The sequence below is a fragment of the Cadophora gregata genome (genome assembly GCF_030347475.1).
Source record: "Cadophora gregata isolate MNR1 chromosome Unknown scaffold_16, whole genome shotgun sequence".
Lineage (NCBI taxonomy): Eukaryota > Fungi > Ascomycota > Leotiomycetes > Helotiales > Ploettnerulaceae > Cadophora > Cadophora gregata.
The window spans coordinates 646,606-665,762 of NW_026695939.1; the positions used below are offsets into that span (position 1 = coordinate 646,606).

A 19,157-nucleotide genomic window follows, 5' to 3' on the forward strand; every position below is an offset into this window, starting at 1 on the left:
ACATTGGATTGAACCATTGTAATGTCGGAGCTGACTGCATATATTACGGAGTCGTGTGGCGTAGGTTTTTTACTGTAGCCCTGAAGTGTGGAGAGAACCGTTTATCCAAGAAGTTGAGATCTATGGAGTAATGTGTACATGTGGTGGTAAGAGACTAGCCTGCTGGGTCGCTCTCACCTCTGGGGTCCGTGGTTGTAATTCATATAGTTCTGAGCAAAAGACTGAGGGGAACATAGAGACCGAATTCTAATTTCAGGTGCGTTTGGCATTCTGCCTCTTTTTAAGCACACTTTTTGAGTACTGCGGTGGCGCGTTCTCAGTCCTTTGGTTACTACAATTATGTGCACTACTCTTGTTGCTCTAATATTCGCAGATATACAGCATCCAACTTTCATGATCCTTATGCCGGTGGAAGACAGTCACGAATATTCTGCCGTGGTTTAGTTCTGAGGCCTCATCCTTGTGCTCTATTAGTAGCTTGCGACTGCAAAGTTCTTCAAACATGATGCACTAATCGATATGCAATCATTGTCGAAATTCAAAATTCGACAGCCGCAGTCCATTGCATTAGTCTGTCTAGAAGACGAGCCTTTCCTGCTCGCATCACTGTCAAAGAATCGGCGTTTACATCGGCTGTGGAATTGGCGAGAACAACAAAAAGAAAGACAGCCACAGTCCGTAAGCTCTTATCAGGCTTACACAGAACCAGAAATTGATTACGACAGAGATACAAACTCTTTATTGCAGCTCGAGACTTTTAGATCATGGTACTAAATGACGATCAGGTTAACACTATCAACACAATTATGTCCACCCATATCCAGACATGTTAGTCGGTGACACGTGACGTCTACATTTCTCACCTCATAGAATGAAGTAAGTGGCCCAGAGGCGGTGATCTCAAACTGGAAGGCTTTTGTATGACCGATCTTTCCCTCAACTTGTTAAATACCGCTGAAGCACAGTCGACCTCAACTGTATCTTCCTACTTATCTATTTATGTCTCGCAACCTCTCACTAATTGCCGACAGCCACCTAGCTCTTATCTGGTAGATGAGCAAGGACTTCTGTAGGAAGGGCATGGAAGAGGCTGTGACATCAGGCCAGTGGATGGTTGAACTTGATGTCCCATTTCGGCTTACTTCCTTCAATCCCTCTGTCTCGCTTGTCGCCATTGGTGGGCCGTCGGTAGGGATTCTGGATGCCAGATGCATGCTGAATAGTTGCATCCACACCACTTGTGATTCTCCCCTGCTAAGCAAATATCTTGAGTAGATTTGCACAACAGAATTCGGGTCCTGCAGACCGGATTGTATGTTTATGTTATGTTAGTCTGCAGTTCTTGGATATTCTACGGCACCCATTCTCCATTCCCCGCGCTCCGCTTTTGGCAAGCCGCTCTCCAAAAGTGAGCCGAGGTCCAGACTCACATGTTGTTGATTAGTATTTTCAGCCTTATCAACAACTCCAGGGCTGCAACATAAGCTCTACATTTATCATATAACATTCAAACCTACCAGCCTCCAATTCTATTCAGCATTATCCAATATGGCGGCCCAACCTCTTTTCACAGTCCCCATCCTCAGCACCGACAAGAAGACCTCCGGCACCGTCGTCTGCACAACTCCATCACCTGCAGTTTACATTCTTACATTCACATCCCCACCCGATAACCGCCTTTTAACATCCTTCTGCCAATCTATCATCCTCGCCCTAGATATTCTCGAGTTCTCGTATCCACATGGAGTAGTGATTACCACGTCTGGAATTCAAAAGTTCTTCAGTAATGGTCTAGATTTGGAACATGCCTCGAATACGGAGGGGTTCTTCCCCAATAGCATGTATGCTCTATTTAAGAGATTATTAACGTATGTATTCCTCCTAAAGTACTATTTGTATCTTCTTCTTGTGGGTGTAGAAATGCTTTACTAATAACATCTTGTTTGAAGATATCCCATGCCAACAGTAGCCCTTGTCAACGGCCACGCCTTTGCAGGCGGTTTCATGCTTGCCATGTACCACGATTACCGCATCTTCAATCCCACACGAGGCTTCCTCTGTCTCAATGAGCTCGATCTCGGTGTCCCCCTCAAACCAGCCATGTCCTCGGTCTTCCGGCAGAAACTAAGGCCGGAAGTCTACAAGGTGATGGTTCTAGAAGCGAAACGGTTCAGTGGGAAAGATGCGCTGGATGGCGGCATTGTGGACGGGCTGGGAGGAATGGAGGAGGCGTTGAAGTTCGTGGAGGAGAGGGCATTGACGCAGAGGAGCAAGACAGGAGTTTATGGATTTTTGAAGGCGGAGATGTGGAGGGAGACGGTGGGCTATTTGGAGGGACATGAAAGGGAGGAGAAGAGGGACAAGGAGGGATTGAGGAAGGATGATGAGAGGAGGGAAGTGGGGAGAAAGAGAGTTGCTGAGTGGGAGAAGAATGCTAATAAAGCCAAACTGTAAGACCATGAGTGGGAGGTATTAATGTCTCACAGAGATGATATTCGTATGCGTTGGCCCGTCTGCCCCAAAATTCTATTTTCATAAACGGTATCGTGCAGTCATTATCGATACCTCCATTCCGATATACACAGTAACTCCACCCATACCATTAAACCCAAACACCATGCTATTTTACACCATAATCATACTCGCAACACGTCACACTCGTAGTAGACAACATGTTATGCAAAACTGTCCTCCCCAGGCCATCTCTCTTCAACGGGCTTCTCAGGCTCCGGCTCGAAACCCGCATTCTCTTCCTCAGATCCCTGTTCTGTCCCTGCTTCCCCTGGGCGAGGTTCAAAAACCCCTGCTTGAACCAAAGCTTCCCAGACCTTGTCCTTGCTTTGTAGTAAGAACTTCGTGATCTCCAGACCATCCAGTGTCTTGACTCGGCGACAGTTAGTCAGAATCATCACCTCGTACACCCTCCTGAGCATTCGCGTGTCCATATCTAAACACGCCACGTACTTGTCATCCTGTCCCCTATCCGCGGTTCCCAGAGTGAAGGGATCCTGGGCTGATGTTTCATCTTCATCCATGTCCTGTCGTGAGATCATTCTATTTTCCGTCACGGCAGGGTAGAAACCAAGTGTAAGGGGATTGCCTCGTAGATCAGCCAATGCCAGTGTCGGGAACTGTGCCAGCACGCAGACAGCTGATCTCAACCTGGCTAGTCGATTGCCAGCTAGGTGAAGCTTCTTCAGACGGGCAATGCCAACCAGGGGCTTGATATCCCTCAGTGCATTGAAGTTGAGATTCAAGACTCTGGTATTGGGAAATGTGTGTCCAAAATCATCTGGTAGGGATTCGATACCACAATTTGCAAGCTCCAAGTACTGCAAATTAAGGAAATCAACTTGAGGTTCGAAAGTCCCCAGAAAGTTGCCGGAGAGGAAGAGTTTGCGCACTTCGCACGCATCGGAGAGAAATGATTTGTCGATGACAGTGCCATTTTGCTGCTCCCTTATCGACAGACTGTCGAGGTATTTAGTCTTCAAAAGACCAGACACCATCCCTAGGCGATTCCGGTCTAGATAAAGCAGGCGTAAGTTTGGAAGCATGCTGACATCAATGTTCTCCAGATTGTTGCCACTCAATTTCAAGTACCTCAGACCTCCCACCACGTCATTCATGGAGAAATCGGACAAGCGATTATCTTCTAGATCTAGTGCTGAGAGCGATCGCAACTCTTGGAGATTTCGAACATCAGTGATGTTGTTGTTCCTCACATCAAGGTCCGAAAGGCGTAGAAGCATGGTGTTCTGGAAGTCGATTGAAGTGATAGCGTTCCCACGTAAACGAAGACTGAGGAGGCCATCCAGCTGATTCACACCATCCAAGCTTTTGATCTTGTTGTTATCTGCTCGGATGCCTCTCAAGTGGATAAGAGACCTAAACGCCGACATAGTTTCCAGCTCGTTATTCGAAACATCGATGTACTGCAAGTTATGCAAATGGTTCCAAGCAGCAAGGTCGTTCAGGCAGTTGTGCGATACACGGAGACTTCGGGTTGTTGTAGGCACGCCATCCAGCTGTCGGATGTGGTTGTGAGAGACATCGAGTTGTACTAGCTCTTCACAAAATTCGTTGAGCTTGTGGAGATTTGTTAGCCTTTTGTCCCTGAGGCTGAGTTCTTTAATATTCTCCCAGAATGGTTCGTAAGGCTCCACTTCTGTGAGTTTCTCCACCAGGTCCTTTATCGACAGAGAAAGGGCTTTCTTGGAGGCACTTCCGACAGTATACCGATGTCCTTGGGCAACATAGCTAACATCAAGGCCCAGCGACACATCCGCTTGGTGCACAGTAAAGTCCGAAAGTGGCGTCAATGTAAGTGTTCCAACCTCATGACTTGGACGAGGTGTAGCGAGGATGATATCTGATACGTGTCTGGATGGGACAGGGGTCGATACAATGACACTGACACTTCGCCTTTGTTGGTGTGTCAAGTTCTCACTTGTCGAGTCTTCGTCTTGCTCGTCGATGCGGGACACAGGACGAGCGGGAAACTTGTGGCCTCTTAGAGACATACGACGAGATGTACTTCTAAATGTAGACCGTGTCTTCGTTGAGGAGCTCCTCTGCGAGGAGGTGTTTGCTTTTTTCAGAACGATGATACTGTCATTGCCACCATCCTCGTCAGCGTCCATCTGGAGCTGGCTGGTATCACTAGGGTCACGGTCCATGCTGCTGTCGGCATCATATGTCGATGCCTGAATGATTGATGCTAGAGGAGATGAGAAGGAGATGGTGACATTTCGTCTTCTTTGAGGACTTTGAGAGTCCACTCGATCCTCATGAATCGATATCTCTCGTTCGACTTCATCTGCAACAATTTTTTTCGTTTCGGCATGTATGGACTTCTCGGGAATGTCAGGCTGCCTCTTAGGGGGAGATGCGCTCTTATGCGACTGAGATTCTGATTCCGTACTTGGAGTGTGCTGCTCTGACGAAAGTTGCGCAACGCCGGATTGCTCCTGCAATAACTTGTGATCGGCATACGCTTGTGGTCCAATGTTAGACATTGCAGTAGCTGGCAAGGAGGACTGCGTTGACGTGTTGTCACGTTGCTCTTGAAACAATCGCTCGTCTTCCTTACGTTTAGCAGCCACTGCTTTGATCCTCTGCAGTTCCTGAGTCTCATCAACAGAAAGATCGGGGATATCGCCGAAGGGGTCTTCATCAGTTTCGTCTGATGGAAGGAAGTTCCTTGCACCGTTATCAGAGCCTGCAGTCCTGGTCTTGACCCACTTCTTGCTCTCGTGATCGAATACCATGCCAGCTAATTGTTCCGGAATAAGGTGAGAAACTGTATGCGGAGCAATAACTCGACGTGAATCCGAGCCCCTTGAAGATCCCGTAGGAATTGAACGGGCTGTGGATTGTCCAGAAGAGCCATTCGACCCTTGGGAAAGGAAGTCTGCTTCATGATCCTCACCAGTACGGACGGAGGATGTTGAATGCTTTCGCTTTCGCTGCGCATCGGGATTCTGAGAGATTCGAATGTTGGGTGGCTCGCTCTCAACGGTGTCTGCTGGAATCATCGACCGACTGGACGATCTGGCGATGGCCTCATCTGTTCTTCGATCAATCTCCTTTGCTACATCGGCAGCTTCCTTAGCCATTGCGATGGATCTCATAGAAGAAGCGATGACTCCATTTATATCACTTGTTTCCTGGTATTTCCTCAAGTGATCCAACAAAGCTGGGTCTTCTTGCTTGAGAGGCAGTCGTAGTAAAGGTTTTCCGTCTCGACTTGGCGGTCTGGAGAACGGTTCTTGTGTGGACTCCTGGAAAGAATCTTCAACGTCAAGTATTCCCCCTTCAGCCGGAACGCCGCGGTCATTCTCAGACTCGGATTCTTCTAGACTTGTCAAGCCACTCCTAGGCCGCGTTTTTCCTCGAATGCCGGCCATAATTTTTTTCGCCTCGTCCAAAAAGTCTTGTGTAGTAACGGAGCCCTTTCGACTTTCGTCCAGCATGTGTTGTCCAACGCCTAGAGCAGCAGACATCCTGAAAGGACCCGTCGAATCTAGCTCAGCTTGTATTTTCGCTAGCTTCTGTTCTTGTTGTCGCTTGGTCCTTTGTGAAGATGTGAGGGTTTCTTCCAGAACAGGTGCGCTTTCGTGTTGCTGGCTGCTACGTTGACTTGGAGTTGGTGTTCGAGGTCGCAGAATCTGACGCATTGCCAGGACCTTTGGATTTGCCGCCTGTTGATCGTCGCCATGCCTAGCATCCTTTCGTTTCCTCCCAACGACCGACTGCATCTGATTGTGAGTGTCTCTCAATGGATCCAGTTCGCCTGTGCTTTCTCTTCGCTCTGCAAGGTTGGTCTCAGAATTGTTCAAAGTGCGTCGACGTTTCGGGGTTGGATCTTTTAGCGGCGTTTTGGGAAGTCGCTTGCCTTCGGAATCACCGTTCCGCTTCCTAGGAGTTTTGAGGTTTTCAGCCTGGGGCGAGAAAGCATCCACCGAGGTCACAGAACTACCTGTCCCAGGTCTGGTAGATTTGCGGATGCTGGTGATTTTTCTTGTCGTGCTTGTTCTGGTCGTGTACTTGGCTCTATGATGAATAACAACATCGTCGCTTAGCTCGGGTGATGGCTCAAGTTGAAACTTAAACGAGCTCTGGGTATTTGGGTTGAGGACTGGTAGCGCCATATTTTCCTTATCTTCGTCTCCTGCATTGGACCCAATTGTGTTGTACGACCCTTCACTGAATTCAAAGCTGTCTAGCTCACCAGCACCAAAGCTATTCATCTTTCTTCCCTGACCGCGCTGAATGCGACTCGCCTCGGCTGGCCTTTGTGGACTCGACGCTGCTACAAAAGCATCGTTTAATTCAGGACGAGTAAAGTCTTGCATCGCCCCAGAAGCTTCGGTACTATGTTGGTCCAAATCCCCTTCAAATTGACTGAGTCTTCGAAGTAATTTTTGATTGGTGAAAGTATCATATGTACCAAATATCTTCAGAGGACTGCCTGAGCTACTCTTCGAGCTTTTCTCAGTTGACTTCTTAGGACTTTGGTGAGGCGTGTGTACTTCTGCAGTTGATACAGGAGCCAGAACAGCTTTTTGATACTCATTCGATGCCCTCGTTTTGCGGATATTTGGAAGCTCCTTTGGGGTGCTCGCTTGCATCGATTCTTCGGGTAACATTGTTGATTCATCAATGGCTGGTAGAGAGGATGGGCTCAACATCCTTTTCTGAAATGAACCTTCTTGAGATTGGCCGCCTCGCTTGAGATTGACAAAACGACCATTGTGTGCGAAGTCGTCGGTTTCGGTAGTTATGTCCACAGGAAGGACTTCGGAACTCTCGTTTTGATACTGGCTGGACTGTCCTGGTGTACTTTCTCGAATTATGTCAAGCCTCCGTTTTAGCTCGGCGGGAGGTAAATTCAGTGCAGCGTAGTCAATCTTGCCATCAACGGTATTGTGCCTTGCAATATAAATAGGACTCAGTTTCTCGTTTCTAATATCACTTTGTCCGCTGACTGTTCGTCCTGCATCTTGCACATGTACAATAGAAGACTCCTGCTCGGATGTTGAACCAATGCGAACGCCTGTTATTTGGGCTGGTCGGTCTGGTGTTGGAACAGGTCTGAAAGAACTGCCACGGCTTAAGTCGTCCACAGAGAAGTCGCTCCCGCCTTCATCTGCCAACCTGTAGTTCATCGCTCGGGGTTGCTGTCGATTTCTGACTCCATCGTGTTGCTCCTCGTCCGCTCCACTGTCCTGGCTGATTTCGCGGTTCCGACTGTATGGCGGAGGGCTGGACGGCATCACGCTGTCCTCGTCAAATTCTCCCACCTGTGGCACTTTATTTGATCCTGCGATCTGAGTAGGTGGTGGTCGAAATATGTTTTCTAGACCAGCCGGACTGAATAGATCACGCTGCTCGCCATATGCAACATCTCCATGGAGAAGACGCCTCTTCCATTCTGGGGTCTCATGGATTCCTCTCTTGGGGGACAAGCTGACAGACTTGTGTTCGATTGTGTGGTATTGTACAGATTGGGTGGTAGAAGCAGAGAGGGTTCTGGAAATCCGCCTTCCACGTGAACCATTCGTGATCTCGCGAAGTTTCGATGGCCCTCGTTGCGACAAGGGGATGTTGTGTTCGTTCGTGCTTCTTTCACTTAGAGGACTATTTTCTCCGTCATGCGCAGATGTCCATGCCTTCTTCTGTGGATTATATTTGGGTATGCGACTCGAGGCGGGACGAGGTTTCGAAGATTCAGAGGTGCTATTCGACAATGATGGCAGCGAGGGAGCTGGCGAGCCAGATGATCGTGGCTGGGAAACCCAATCCTCTGAAAGCGAGTCCAACCAAGCCTGCTCCATCATGTAGGTAGGAGGGAGGTGGAAATATGTGGGTGGTGGTTGCGACGTCTATGGGTGTGACATAGGTGCGATTGAATTGTTGTTTTGAGACTGAAGGAGAATCGCGTGGTTGAAAGGCTCTGTTGTTGTCGCGTGTTAAAAAGATAAATTCGAAGAGAGCGGCGAATCTGGGATGTAGAAAGTAAGGGGATACTGTTGTTAGTAAATTCGGAGCCGTCGACGCGGTTTTCGACCTTGTGTATCTTCTTAGTCTTAGTCTCAGTCTCAGTCTCGGCCACCTCCTCGAGGTTCTCGCGTTGTGATTAAGGTATCGACCAGGGCCGTGGCTGCCCTGACAACCACGTCTTGGCACGCGATAGGGTTGGGTCGGGTGTTTATGTCAGAATTGCCCCACCGAACGACCCCGCGAACGATACCAAGGAACCTTCAATGGTAAGCCTGAGAGACATGACGAGAACCTAACGTACAAAACCTAGTGATCAATTTGTGGTGCCCATGATACTTACATAGGACTGTCGATCTAAAGTGGGTTGGATCGCCTTCAATTATTATCTACATCGCATGATGCAGCACTGAATCGAACTACCTACACAGGTAGGTAGAGCCTCCGCTGTGGCCTACTGCAAGTGTTGAGGATGTACCTTTCATTTGGTAGCTACAGTGCCCCTTGTCCGAGTCAGGTTACATGTCATAGTTGAAATGTCTGATATCAAACCGTCAACTCATGCACGACAGGCAGAAAATTTGGGCACCCTCGACTTGGGGTAGTCTGCTATCACGTGTGCACTTTACGCCAAAGTCACGAAAATTCGCGTTCAGTAACCGTGTCAACCGAATATCAGCCGCGGGTGTTTTTCGAACGCCTCACCTTGGCCGACTTCATACCAACAACACCCCCGCTATCAGCTCGATGCAGTGCGAAGACGTATTCACCACTGCTCTCCGGGGAACTTGCCATGGAGCCCTATAGCAGCTCTTACATTTCTGAGGAACAAGACGAAGAGCCTTATCATTGTTCGCCGGCCTACGATGAGGAGGATATTGTTTGTTTAGGATCCGACTCCGAGCAGACACCAGAGGAAATCACTCGGAAGCGCCAGCGGTACGAGGCAGAAGCACAAAGGTGTATCAAGGGGAAACTGCCACTTCTGCAATCTGCAAGCCTGAAAGGCCCTTTCGACACCGGTTGGACCAATCCTTGGAGATATCGACCCAAAAAGAAGCAAGATGAAGACTGGTGGCAGCCAGGTTCTGAGGATATGTTGTTTACAAGGGCTAAAGTTATGGAACGTGCTGCTGCTCATGGGCTTGGTTACCTGAAGCCCGTAGATGCGCTTCGATGTGAGTTTCTCTATCTACCTGTATCTCTCGAGAATCCCTTGCCCCCGTAAATACAGACACAGTAGCTAAGTGTTATCTTGGAACGCAGGGTGCAAAGCTACAGCACAAGCCGAAGCCGAAGCCATTAATGAGACCAATATACAGAGCGGACAAATTATGAGATCAGTAGAGCGAGACGATTTGCAAGAACCAGATAATATGATTGATACACCTGCAGGCGATGATGTCAACCAAGGTCGGATGAATTACAGTCCTTCACGTTCCCCAGATAATCCCGAGCTATCAATGCTCAATCATGACAGTAAAACGCCACACACGAGCCTTGGTCTGGACAACAAAAATATGATGAAGCGACCTGCTGATTCGCAATGGCTTAAGGGATCTTACGTATCGAAACGGGCCCGATGGGAAGGACCTGCGGTTCCCTCCCCGACTCCTCTACCTGATGTGCTGGAGCGAGATCGGCGCAGGCGCCAATTATCTGCGAGGAAACTCGATCAATCCAAAGTCAAGGTATACAAGTCTTCCCACTTGTCAAAGAGCTTTCCGAATAATGAATCTGGGGAGGTTCCTATACATCGCCTGGCACAAATCAGAAATCTAGAGATTCCACAGGAGCCCCATTGTCAATCGGATTATGGAGCCATTTCTACTTTTGTTTGTGAGAAGAGAACTTCTCATATCGGATATGAAGATTTCGGGCACCAGCCTGACGATCTTGATGAGCTTCAGGACAACTCGCAGGAGGATTTTTTTCGGCCAGCTCCACGATCCAGCGTCAAGTCCAAAAAGGTCCAAGCACCTATCGATAATCGATCTCTTTCCGACCTCGAGCCGGACGATTTGATTGCCATCAAGCCTCGTACCAAGCAAAGTACTGGCGTCTCTGTTGATCACAGCCCAACATCTGATAGTTGTATATTGAATAGAGATCTCGATGATTCGTACGATCTGCCGGAACTACCTCGCAGCTATCGAAAACGAACTGCAGGTGACGACTATGAAGATGAAGACAGTTTTGTTACAGAAGTGGCACCCTCTTCCAGGAATGTGGAGAAATTTCAGTTTAGAAAGCGAAGGTCAAGATCACAGATGCCTGTAAGGAGAGAGGAAAATTGCGGGATAAGCGAAGATGGACGAAATATAATATCGGATGCGCAATCACGGCAATCGGTAGGCAGATATAAACCACCCGGTGTCATACAAAGAGCAGATGAAACACCAGAATACCTTTCGCACGAGCAAGTCAGCTCGATCAGAGCGCCACCAAGGGACGAAAACCCACTACGAGAAAGCCAAGCGACACCCCCTAAGAGCGAAAAGCCTAAGAGCGAAAAGGCTAACTCGAGCTGGGATCAGGCGACTGATGTAAATCAAAGCTCCTCGTTTACTCGTGAGGCCAACGTTCCTCAGAATACGTCGCCTCCAAAGTCGACAAGCTCTAGATCGGCATCTCCAATCACCACTCCCAAACACAGAGCGGAGACTTCACTGCTCTCGTCACTCACCGGTCACTTGCTGAGGTCCTTTAGGAAGTCAGACAAACCTCCAGCTGCAGAAAAGGAGCCTCGGATACCTGTGTGCTCGAACGAAATGAGCACGCAATCATTTAACACTACCCCGCCAGGATCGTTGGTCAGATCAGATCGGAAATGCCTATTGCGCGAACCCATTAGTCAGCAATCCAAGGCAAAAGCAAAGTTGCAAAGATCAATTCCTACCGAGATGGATATGATTCAACTTGCTTTGTCGCAGACATGCCCAAGTCCCAGCAGCGAAGACAGGCTCCACGAGAGGACAGAGGGACCTTCACAAGAGATTTGCATTGAAGATGCTCTTGCGAGCAAAGCGAAAGGCTTGGAGCCTCGTCAAACCGGTGGCAATGTTTCATCACCCGATATCCGCTCTCAGACTCAGAGGGGACTGGCTCTTGCGCTCCCTGATATGGAGTTCACATCATTTACTGATGAATCATTCTTGTTCCTAGGAGGATACTTGACGGAAACAGCAAATGAAGTAGCAGCTGCTGCTCCTGAAGACAATCAAGAAAAGAAATCACGCCCGGGTATCATCCAACATCGATCCCCAGCATCGGTCAATGAAGTGGTGGGAATTAGGCTACAGGAACATAGCCGAATGGTTTCAGAGAATGTTCAAACCAGCAGGGCTGCTTCTCGTGAGACGGTTGGTGAACCTGTAGATGAGACTCGACCGCTCGCCCTTGGCACATCTGAAGATGTTGGGATTGAGAAAGATCTGGAGGATATAGATGTCCAAGACAAAAGCAATATTCAGATAAGTTGCCAGAGTGTTGGTGTTACCAATAGTGCTAGAGCTGCTTCTGAGGCTGAGTATCGGGACCAACTTTCAGATGACTACTCATCTCATAGCATTCCCGGCTTAGCTATATTTGAGGGAGACGAGAGCACTTTTAATACCGCTCAAAAACACCTTGACAGCAAACTTGCCAATCGAGATGCCCGGTCCACATTTGCTGCTTCACCTAGACATCAATCTCAGCGGTCACTTGAAAATGGCATTCAAGATGACTGGATTGAGATGCCTGGGACGGCCACGAGGGAGCAGGGCAGCAAGATAGCCACTGACAGCGACCAGAACAGCAAGAAGACTACTGCTGCATCTGTTATTCGACACGATGAGGCGGCAGCAGTTCGGCCTGGTGACCAGCGTGATGAGCCTGCCAATGGGTCCGAAACCAGCTGGGAAGGATGCGGCCCACAAAGTCCTTGGGCCGATGAGAAGATGGAGCTACTGCCCACTGTTTTTTCAAGGAGGCAATCAGAGGATGCGTCGCCAAGGCACACAAAGTGTAATGAAAGTTACCACACAGAGCCTGCAAGGCTAGGAAATAGGCCGTTGACTGAGGAAGTGAGCTGGGTAGCAATTCGGCGACCCTCTACCCCCGACTGCGGTGGCATAAAACCATTCAGAGATTTCTCAACTCCAACAGCGTCCCCTGGAAGTCGAACTGCCGACCTTAGGCGTACCTCGATCGATACTCTATCACTAGATGCCGCGATGCGGAACCCTTGGACAAGTAGTTCCAAGAATCGGTCTCCAGCAAAGTCTAGAAAACGTGTATCGTTTGGCATTATGCCTCTAGACGAAGAATCACTGCAGGGCAGAGCCCGCCCTGAGAAAAACACCCCGCGTTCCCCACCTCCGGCACAAGCAGACCCTACCGACCAAGAAGAGGATATATTTCACGATGGGACGACTGTAACAACCACATTTAACAAACACTTCGTAGCAGCCTCCAGACCTAGACAGTTCAGGCGTATCCTGCCAGAGGTCAGAGCTTCTCAATTGAATAGCAGTCCGGCTAAGCTTGAGGCTCAAGCCGAGGCATTTATTGCTGCGGATCATGATATTCCAACTGACCAGGGGCCAACTTCTGTCAATGTAACTGCTTCGCGGCATCTTACGGCTCGGAGTGATAGCAATACCAACAGCAGCTGGAATGACAAGGGGGAGGGGGAGGACGATGGCTCGATGCTTGGTAGTCCTTTTTCCCGCAGTCCCTTGGAAAGAGTACCAGGGAGACAAACTTCACTCAAGACATTCGACATGGCTTTGGCGCTTGGAGAAGCTGCTGGCTTTCTGGAGGACTGGTCCGTTGATACCGTGCTGAAGCCTGTGAAGGAGAGAGATTCTACCAATCGTGATGACAGTAATGGAATGAGAAGGAGAAAACTATTCGGACTGTTGTAAAAATGGGCTCGCTTGAGAGCGCCGTCCGACTGACGGGATGTTGGACAGCTGCGTGCTTTGGCAGGATATGGGAACGGTAAAGGAGTCATGGCTTTAGATACCCTTGCTTGCAACTGTTATTAGCAGTGTATGAACGGCCGATAGAAGTACTGGACTGCATGAAACAACAGCTTGAAGTCCCAGACGTTCTCTGAAGTGAAGTTCAGAACTCTGTCTCAACCGCTGGATCTTGTCGTTCCATGGGGTCGAATCTGTTGACATGTCCAAATTCCCAATCGAATCGTCCTGGACTCCTGGCAGCATAACTGAATCTTTGCATTATTCCCTTACTGGGCAGCAATGGGGTAATTTGGTTGTACAGGAGGTATCATGTATCCCTCTGCACTACAACTGTCGAAAGGCGGTCAATAACGTTCGCACGTTGCGCGATGATAGGTTGAAATTGCACGCTGCCCAAGCCCATGTCCTGAGCACCAGGGGCGTGGTCCCATTCCATTGAAGCTCCGGGGACTGGAGATGTCTCCTCCGTATGGACAACCTGAACTCTGCTGCGGTTAGTGGTTTTGCTGTTGAGCTGTTCAACGGTCAATGCAGGGATGAAGCGTGTTCTGGGTGAACTGATAGAGGGCCAAAATCAGAGTTTATTAGGTTGTAAGCTATCCAAGGGGAATGTGAGCGTCGAGAGACAATTTTCGATGATAGTCAGGTCCTGGGTGTCTCGCATGCATTGTTGGTAATATGTGAGAGGTACACCAATCCATAGGTGATCGATGGACAAGACATGGTCCTGTATGGTGTTGAAGGGACAGGGAGCACAAAGACTTCTCCATGCTATGGAACGGTTGTGTGGACCCATTGGTGAGATGTGGATGTGGCGCTCATGACGATTGCCCAGGTGCTCGCTTCCCACCACTCTGGCCCGCCATTTCAATTGCCATCCATCCTGGCTCAGCCCTGGAAACTTTCTCCACCCAAAACATCCAACCTCACGGTCCTCACCACAGTCGCAAACCAACCACCTCACGTCCTGCGCCCACACACTCCTTCATACGACCATCCAAATCCGATCCTTTGCAAGGTAATCGCACCGTCCCGCTAGACAGGGCTTGCGCCAGGCCGGCTATCTTCCCGCTGCAATTTCGAGCCGTCCGGTCCTGCGTTCCATAGTCTCACCTCCCCCAGAATCAACCATACCCATTGACGACCCGTACCTGCGAATCATATTCCCACATTGCACGACGACTCGATAGATGTCCGCCTCATGTCAAGCTCGCCTCCCGAGCCCGAAAATGCCGCTCCCTCCGGGACGGTGAGGCCTGAAAGCGTTCCTAAGATTTCGCAGGATGGAGATCATAACAAAAATGTGCGACGGCCATGGACACAACCACCGCGGACGAAATCTGCTTCTTTGCTGACACAAGCCCTGGCTACGAGTTACGAAGCAGATGAACATCCTACAAACTCATTCACCGACTCCCCAGACACGTATCAACCGGAGCTAGACTTTCCACAACAGAATGATTCACGGCGCAATGAAGTGAACAATGCTCAGGACGAGCGCTTTCCCACACAATTTGCGGAATCCAGCAGATCAATGCCAGCAGCAGGTATGCGGACAGCTGGGAGTCCAGGTAGCACCTCAACATCAACCTTCACCCACTTCAATCTTCATGACATGAGACATGTCAACTCTCTCCTCATGAGCCACCGAGACTTTTTGGGCTCATCCAAAGGACGAGGGACCTCTCTAGAACGAACCGAAAAAGAGAAACGGGTTGAGGATCTTCCGAAAGGAACATATTCGACAAATGCTGGAGATACAGGTCTGACCCGACCATCAACACCGACAGCCCCCGCATCTGTCGAACCTATTACCACCAATCCACCAACTGATGGACTCCGCGCACAATATAGATCTTGGAGAGATGCTCGCCCTACCACAGCTGCTGAGAAGGCATGGTCGATTGGCGAACATGGAAGTCATGATAGCGACGGCGGTCAAGTCGAGAAGTCTATAGCTGAAGCACTTGCCGGAGTTGAACCAAACAACCGAAGCAGAAAAGCAAGTCACAGCTTACGTTTCTTTCGCGAGGGCTTACCCGAGGACAAAGCTGTGAAGAAGGATGTCAAAAACCGAGGACGTTCAAAGGATGGCTTAAGCCGTGGCAAGAGTTATTCGGATCAGCCAAGGCTCAAAAGTGGCCCTCAATCACCCCGCGAGGATGGGGCCTATTCTGCTGCGAGTCCAGGGCTTGATAGAGCAAGTCTTCTCCAATCTGGCCTCGAAACGAGAACATCCAAGCGTGATGATTACCTGCCTTTAAATCCTACTGAAGGTCTTGCAGCCGAAGCTGGCTATTTTGACTCCTCGCATACCATTGAAACAGTGTCTGAAGAGCAGCTAAAGGAGCTGCCAGCCCAGTTACTTGCAGACATTCGAAAACACCACAATCTTACTCCTGGTGCAACAAAAGGCTCCTCGTTCTCGCAAAGCATACCTGTCACTGCATCCGAAAGACCGCAATCGATAACGACCAAGTCAGAAGTTGCAGGAGAAGGCACAATCGTCAAGGAAATTGTTGAGGATTCTGAAGAGGCTTGCGATGGGGCTGAACTGTCACACATCAAGAGTGCAGATGAAGACGATGATTCGGGAGAAGAACAAATATCTTCTGCATTGTTTGTCCCTCACAAAACCCCTCATGATTCCCCTGAGCGCGAAAGGGGTGAGAAGCATAGCGATGTTGAGCTTGACCAGGAGCATGAACAAGACAATTCCAACTCGCAGTGGTTAGAAGAGCATGCTGTTCCGTCCCGCGATGTGGATGAGAAATACCTAAGTCACGAAACCAACTCTCGGCCACTGGCGTCGCCCTCAGATATAAAACCTTCGAAGTCGCGTTCTGAAGCCGATGTGACTGCTGCTGCGGTAACAGAACCCGGTGATACTGATCGTGATTCCCAAGATGACGGAGGATATACAACCCTCGGAGAGGATTCAGTCATACTTGATGATGACCCTGATACAACACCCACGGGATCTCTGAAGCCAATCGCCCCAGTCCCACCCACGACAACCCAACCCCTCCATGATCATCAGCAGAAACCAAAGCAACCTCTAGAAACCATTGAGCTGATACCCTATCGTCACCAAGTTGGCGGTCATACGACCATGTGGAGATTTTCCAAGCGTGCCGTGTGCAAGCAACTAAACAACAGCGAGAACAAGTTTTATGAAACTGTCGAACAGTATCATCCTGCATTGCTGAAGTTCCTTCCCAGGTATGCACATTTCCGTTCCCGTCTCGACCCATAGGGCCTTCACGCTGAGTCTTACAAAGACACTACCCTGCAATCCTCTTAAATCGGCATGTCTTTCATCGCTAACCGAATAAATCCAATTGATTTCAGGTACATTGGTGTTCTCAACGTTACTTTTGAGAAGCAGAATCGACGCAAGTCAACAAAAAAGGACGATGCCGAGGCAACTGACGAGCGCCAAGACTATGTCCAGCCCACTCCGGAGGAAATGCCGAAAGGAGAATTTCTGGCCGAAAATACCAGCAATGGTTATGCTTCAGCGACTGGCCATGAAGAGAAGAGAGTGATCAGTCAATCGCTTAACTCATCCTCTGAGCCCATACCAACCGTGACGGTCGCAGATAATCGACATATTCTCCCGTCAAGCTTCTTAAAACCTCGTACACTGTATGCAGATTATCACCTTCGGTCCTTGAGCGACACTACATCGTCCTCAACTCCTAATCTCGGTCACTTTCCTCACAACTCCGAGAGTGATGTTACTGGTAGGCCGAAGTTGTACGAAAAGCCAGCACAGAGCTGGGGTGCGACAACTGTGAATAAGGACTTGCGAAATGAAGTCTTCACAGACGCGTTCTGGGGACAACCAATCCCGATTCAGAGCCACAAGAAGCCCGCGTCTCGAACTCGTTCCCTGCACAGTCGTAAAGGATCTGGCTTGCGTAATTCAAGCTCTGAGTCAAGTCTCAAGACTGCCCAGCAAACTCAAGCAGCTTCTACGCATCCGGCTGAAGAATCGATTCGGAAGAAAGCAATGAGAACTGCTGCCGAACGACAAATGGGACTGACCCCACTGACGGAAATCGAGCCCATCGAAGCGCAAAATGCAGTTGTTGAGGACGGTGACGCTGAGTTGGACGAAAAGACAGGCACCAGTGCACCAGAACCCGAGATCGCTTACACAGAAGGTGTTCGGAGTAGCAAGCGTCAAAGACGTTACTCCAGCGGCGGATTGCGTCGTAAACCATCGGAAGTAGCTGATGACCGAGGCAGCCTCAAGTACTTCGAAGAAGCTGACGATGCTGGTTACAAGGGCGACGTTGAGGAAGAAGTCTTCTTGATGGATGCCGACCCTATCAAAAAGCCTTTGATCTCAACCAAACTCAAAGCGCACACCCAAGACTTAGCCACAAATAGCGCTGAGAATTCAACTATGCCAAAGCCTACTGAGATGAAGGAGTCCACATCAATTGACATGCTACCAGCGTCCCCGGAAGAACCACCGAAGTTCGTCAATATGCCACGTCCTGTGAACCCGAAGGAGGCTCGTGCTCAGCCTGGATCCCGCGTTGAGTACTTCCTACTCCTTGAAGATTTGACAGCCGGGATGAAGCGTCCATGCATCATGGACCTCAAGATGGGAACTCGTCAATATGGCGTCGAGGCCAATGCGAAGAAGCAACTATCTCAGCGCCGTAAATGCGAGGCAACAACATCGAAAGAGCTTGGCGTCAGGGTTTGTGGGCTACAAGTCTGGGACGTTAAGAGTCAAAGCTATATCTTCCAAGACAAGTACTTTGGGAGGGATCTGAAAGTTGGCCTGGAGTTCCAGAACGCTCTTAAAAGATTCCTGTATGACGGTATCGATTACTCCAGTGTGCTCCGACACATCCCGACTATTCTTTCGAAACTTTCGAAGCTCGAAGTCATCATTCGAGGTCTCGCGGGATATCGATTCTATGCTGCTAGTTTACTCATGTTCTATGACGGCAACACAGAGGAAGTGGATGAGAGCGATAATGGGCGAAATGAAAATGGTGTGCGAAATAAGAAAAAGGACATTGATTTCAAGATCGCAGATTTTGCCAACTGCGTCACGCTTGAGGACTCTCGCTTTCAGGACCGGCCATGTCCTCCTCTGCACCCAGATTCTCCTGACAACGGCTTTTTGCGTGGTTTGAGGAGCTTGAGGAAGTACTTCATAGCGATCCAAGCGGAGATACGTGCTGAGATGGGCATGTCGTTAGGATCTGAGGATAGAGACAATGGAGTTGACCTCATAGATGAGGATGATGCTGGTAATGTCAGCTATTGATTCTTTGGGATGAAAAGGATGGTTTGGCGCTTGTTATATGCATTTATTATTCTTCCATTCTACGTTCAACCAGGTGCTGGAGTACGGTCTGCGCATACCCTTGCATATGGCAAAAGGCGTTGTTGGCTTTGGAGTTTGTCGTCTAGATACCTTTAAACTTTTGCTCCCAAGAGCTGCGTATATTACTTTCAATGGTACAACATGATATTACGGTTATTTTGCCGACATGTTGTAATCTAGATGCTATGTGACATGTGATTCTGTCTGAGTACGAGACTCTGTTTTGTTTTCATCGTCTAAAGTTGACTTGACCGAAGGGTTCTTGGCATTTATTTCTAGGTCATGTGTTAGCGGGTCTTGAACAACGCGAAAATGACGCGATGAAGATG

General features: G+C 49.1%; 4 protein-coding genes across 4 annotated transcripts; 3 read left to right on the forward strand and 1 right to left on the reverse strand.

Moving 5' to 3' along the window:
* Window positions 1-726: 726 nt before the first annotated feature.
* ONS95_005473 (uncharacterized protein) lies at window positions 727-4,450 on the forward strand. The gene is made up of 3 exons (XM_058498882.1): window positions 727-918; window positions 1,032-1,868; window positions 1,950-4,450. The coding sequence occupies exons 2-3, from the start codon at window positions 1,549-1,551 to the stop codon at window positions 2,452-2,454; spliced, it is 825 nt and encodes a 274-aa protein (XP_058351149.1). The 5' UTR covers window positions 727-918; window positions 1,032-1,548; the 3' UTR covers window positions 2,455-4,450.
* Window positions 2,676-8,889, reverse strand: LRRCC1 (leucine rich repeat; the record flags this gene model as incomplete). The annotated part of the gene is made up of 2 exons (XM_058498883.1): window positions 8,846-8,889; window positions 2,676-8,763 (listed from the first exon to the last, which is right to left on the reverse strand). Exon 2 carries the CDS (start codon window positions 8,340-8,342, stop codon window positions 2,676-2,678), a length of 5,667 nt encoding a protein of 1,888 aa, XP_058351150.1. The 5' UTR covers window positions 8,343-8,763; window positions 8,846-8,889.
* Window positions 8,890-9,295: 406 nt separating this feature from the next.
* ONS95_005475 (uncharacterized protein) lies at window positions 9,296-13,412 on the forward strand (the record flags this gene model as incomplete). Its single annotated transcript, XM_058498884.1, has 2 exons — window positions 9,296-9,680; window positions 9,769-13,412. The coding sequence occupies 2 exons, from the start codon at window positions 9,296-9,298 to the stop codon at window positions 13,410-13,412; spliced, it is 4,029 nt and encodes a 1,342-aa protein (XP_058351151.1).
* Window positions 13,413-14,673: 1,261 nt separating this feature from the next.
* On the forward strand, window positions 14,674-18,768 carry ONS95_005476 (uncharacterized protein; the record flags this gene model as incomplete). The annotated part of the gene is made up of 2 exons (XM_058498885.1): window positions 14,674-16,694; window positions 16,824-18,768. 2 exons carry the CDS (start codon window positions 14,674-14,676, stop codon window positions 18,766-18,768), a joined length of 3,966 nt encoding a protein of 1,321 aa, XP_058351152.1.
* Window positions 18,769-19,157: the final 389 nt, after the last annotated feature.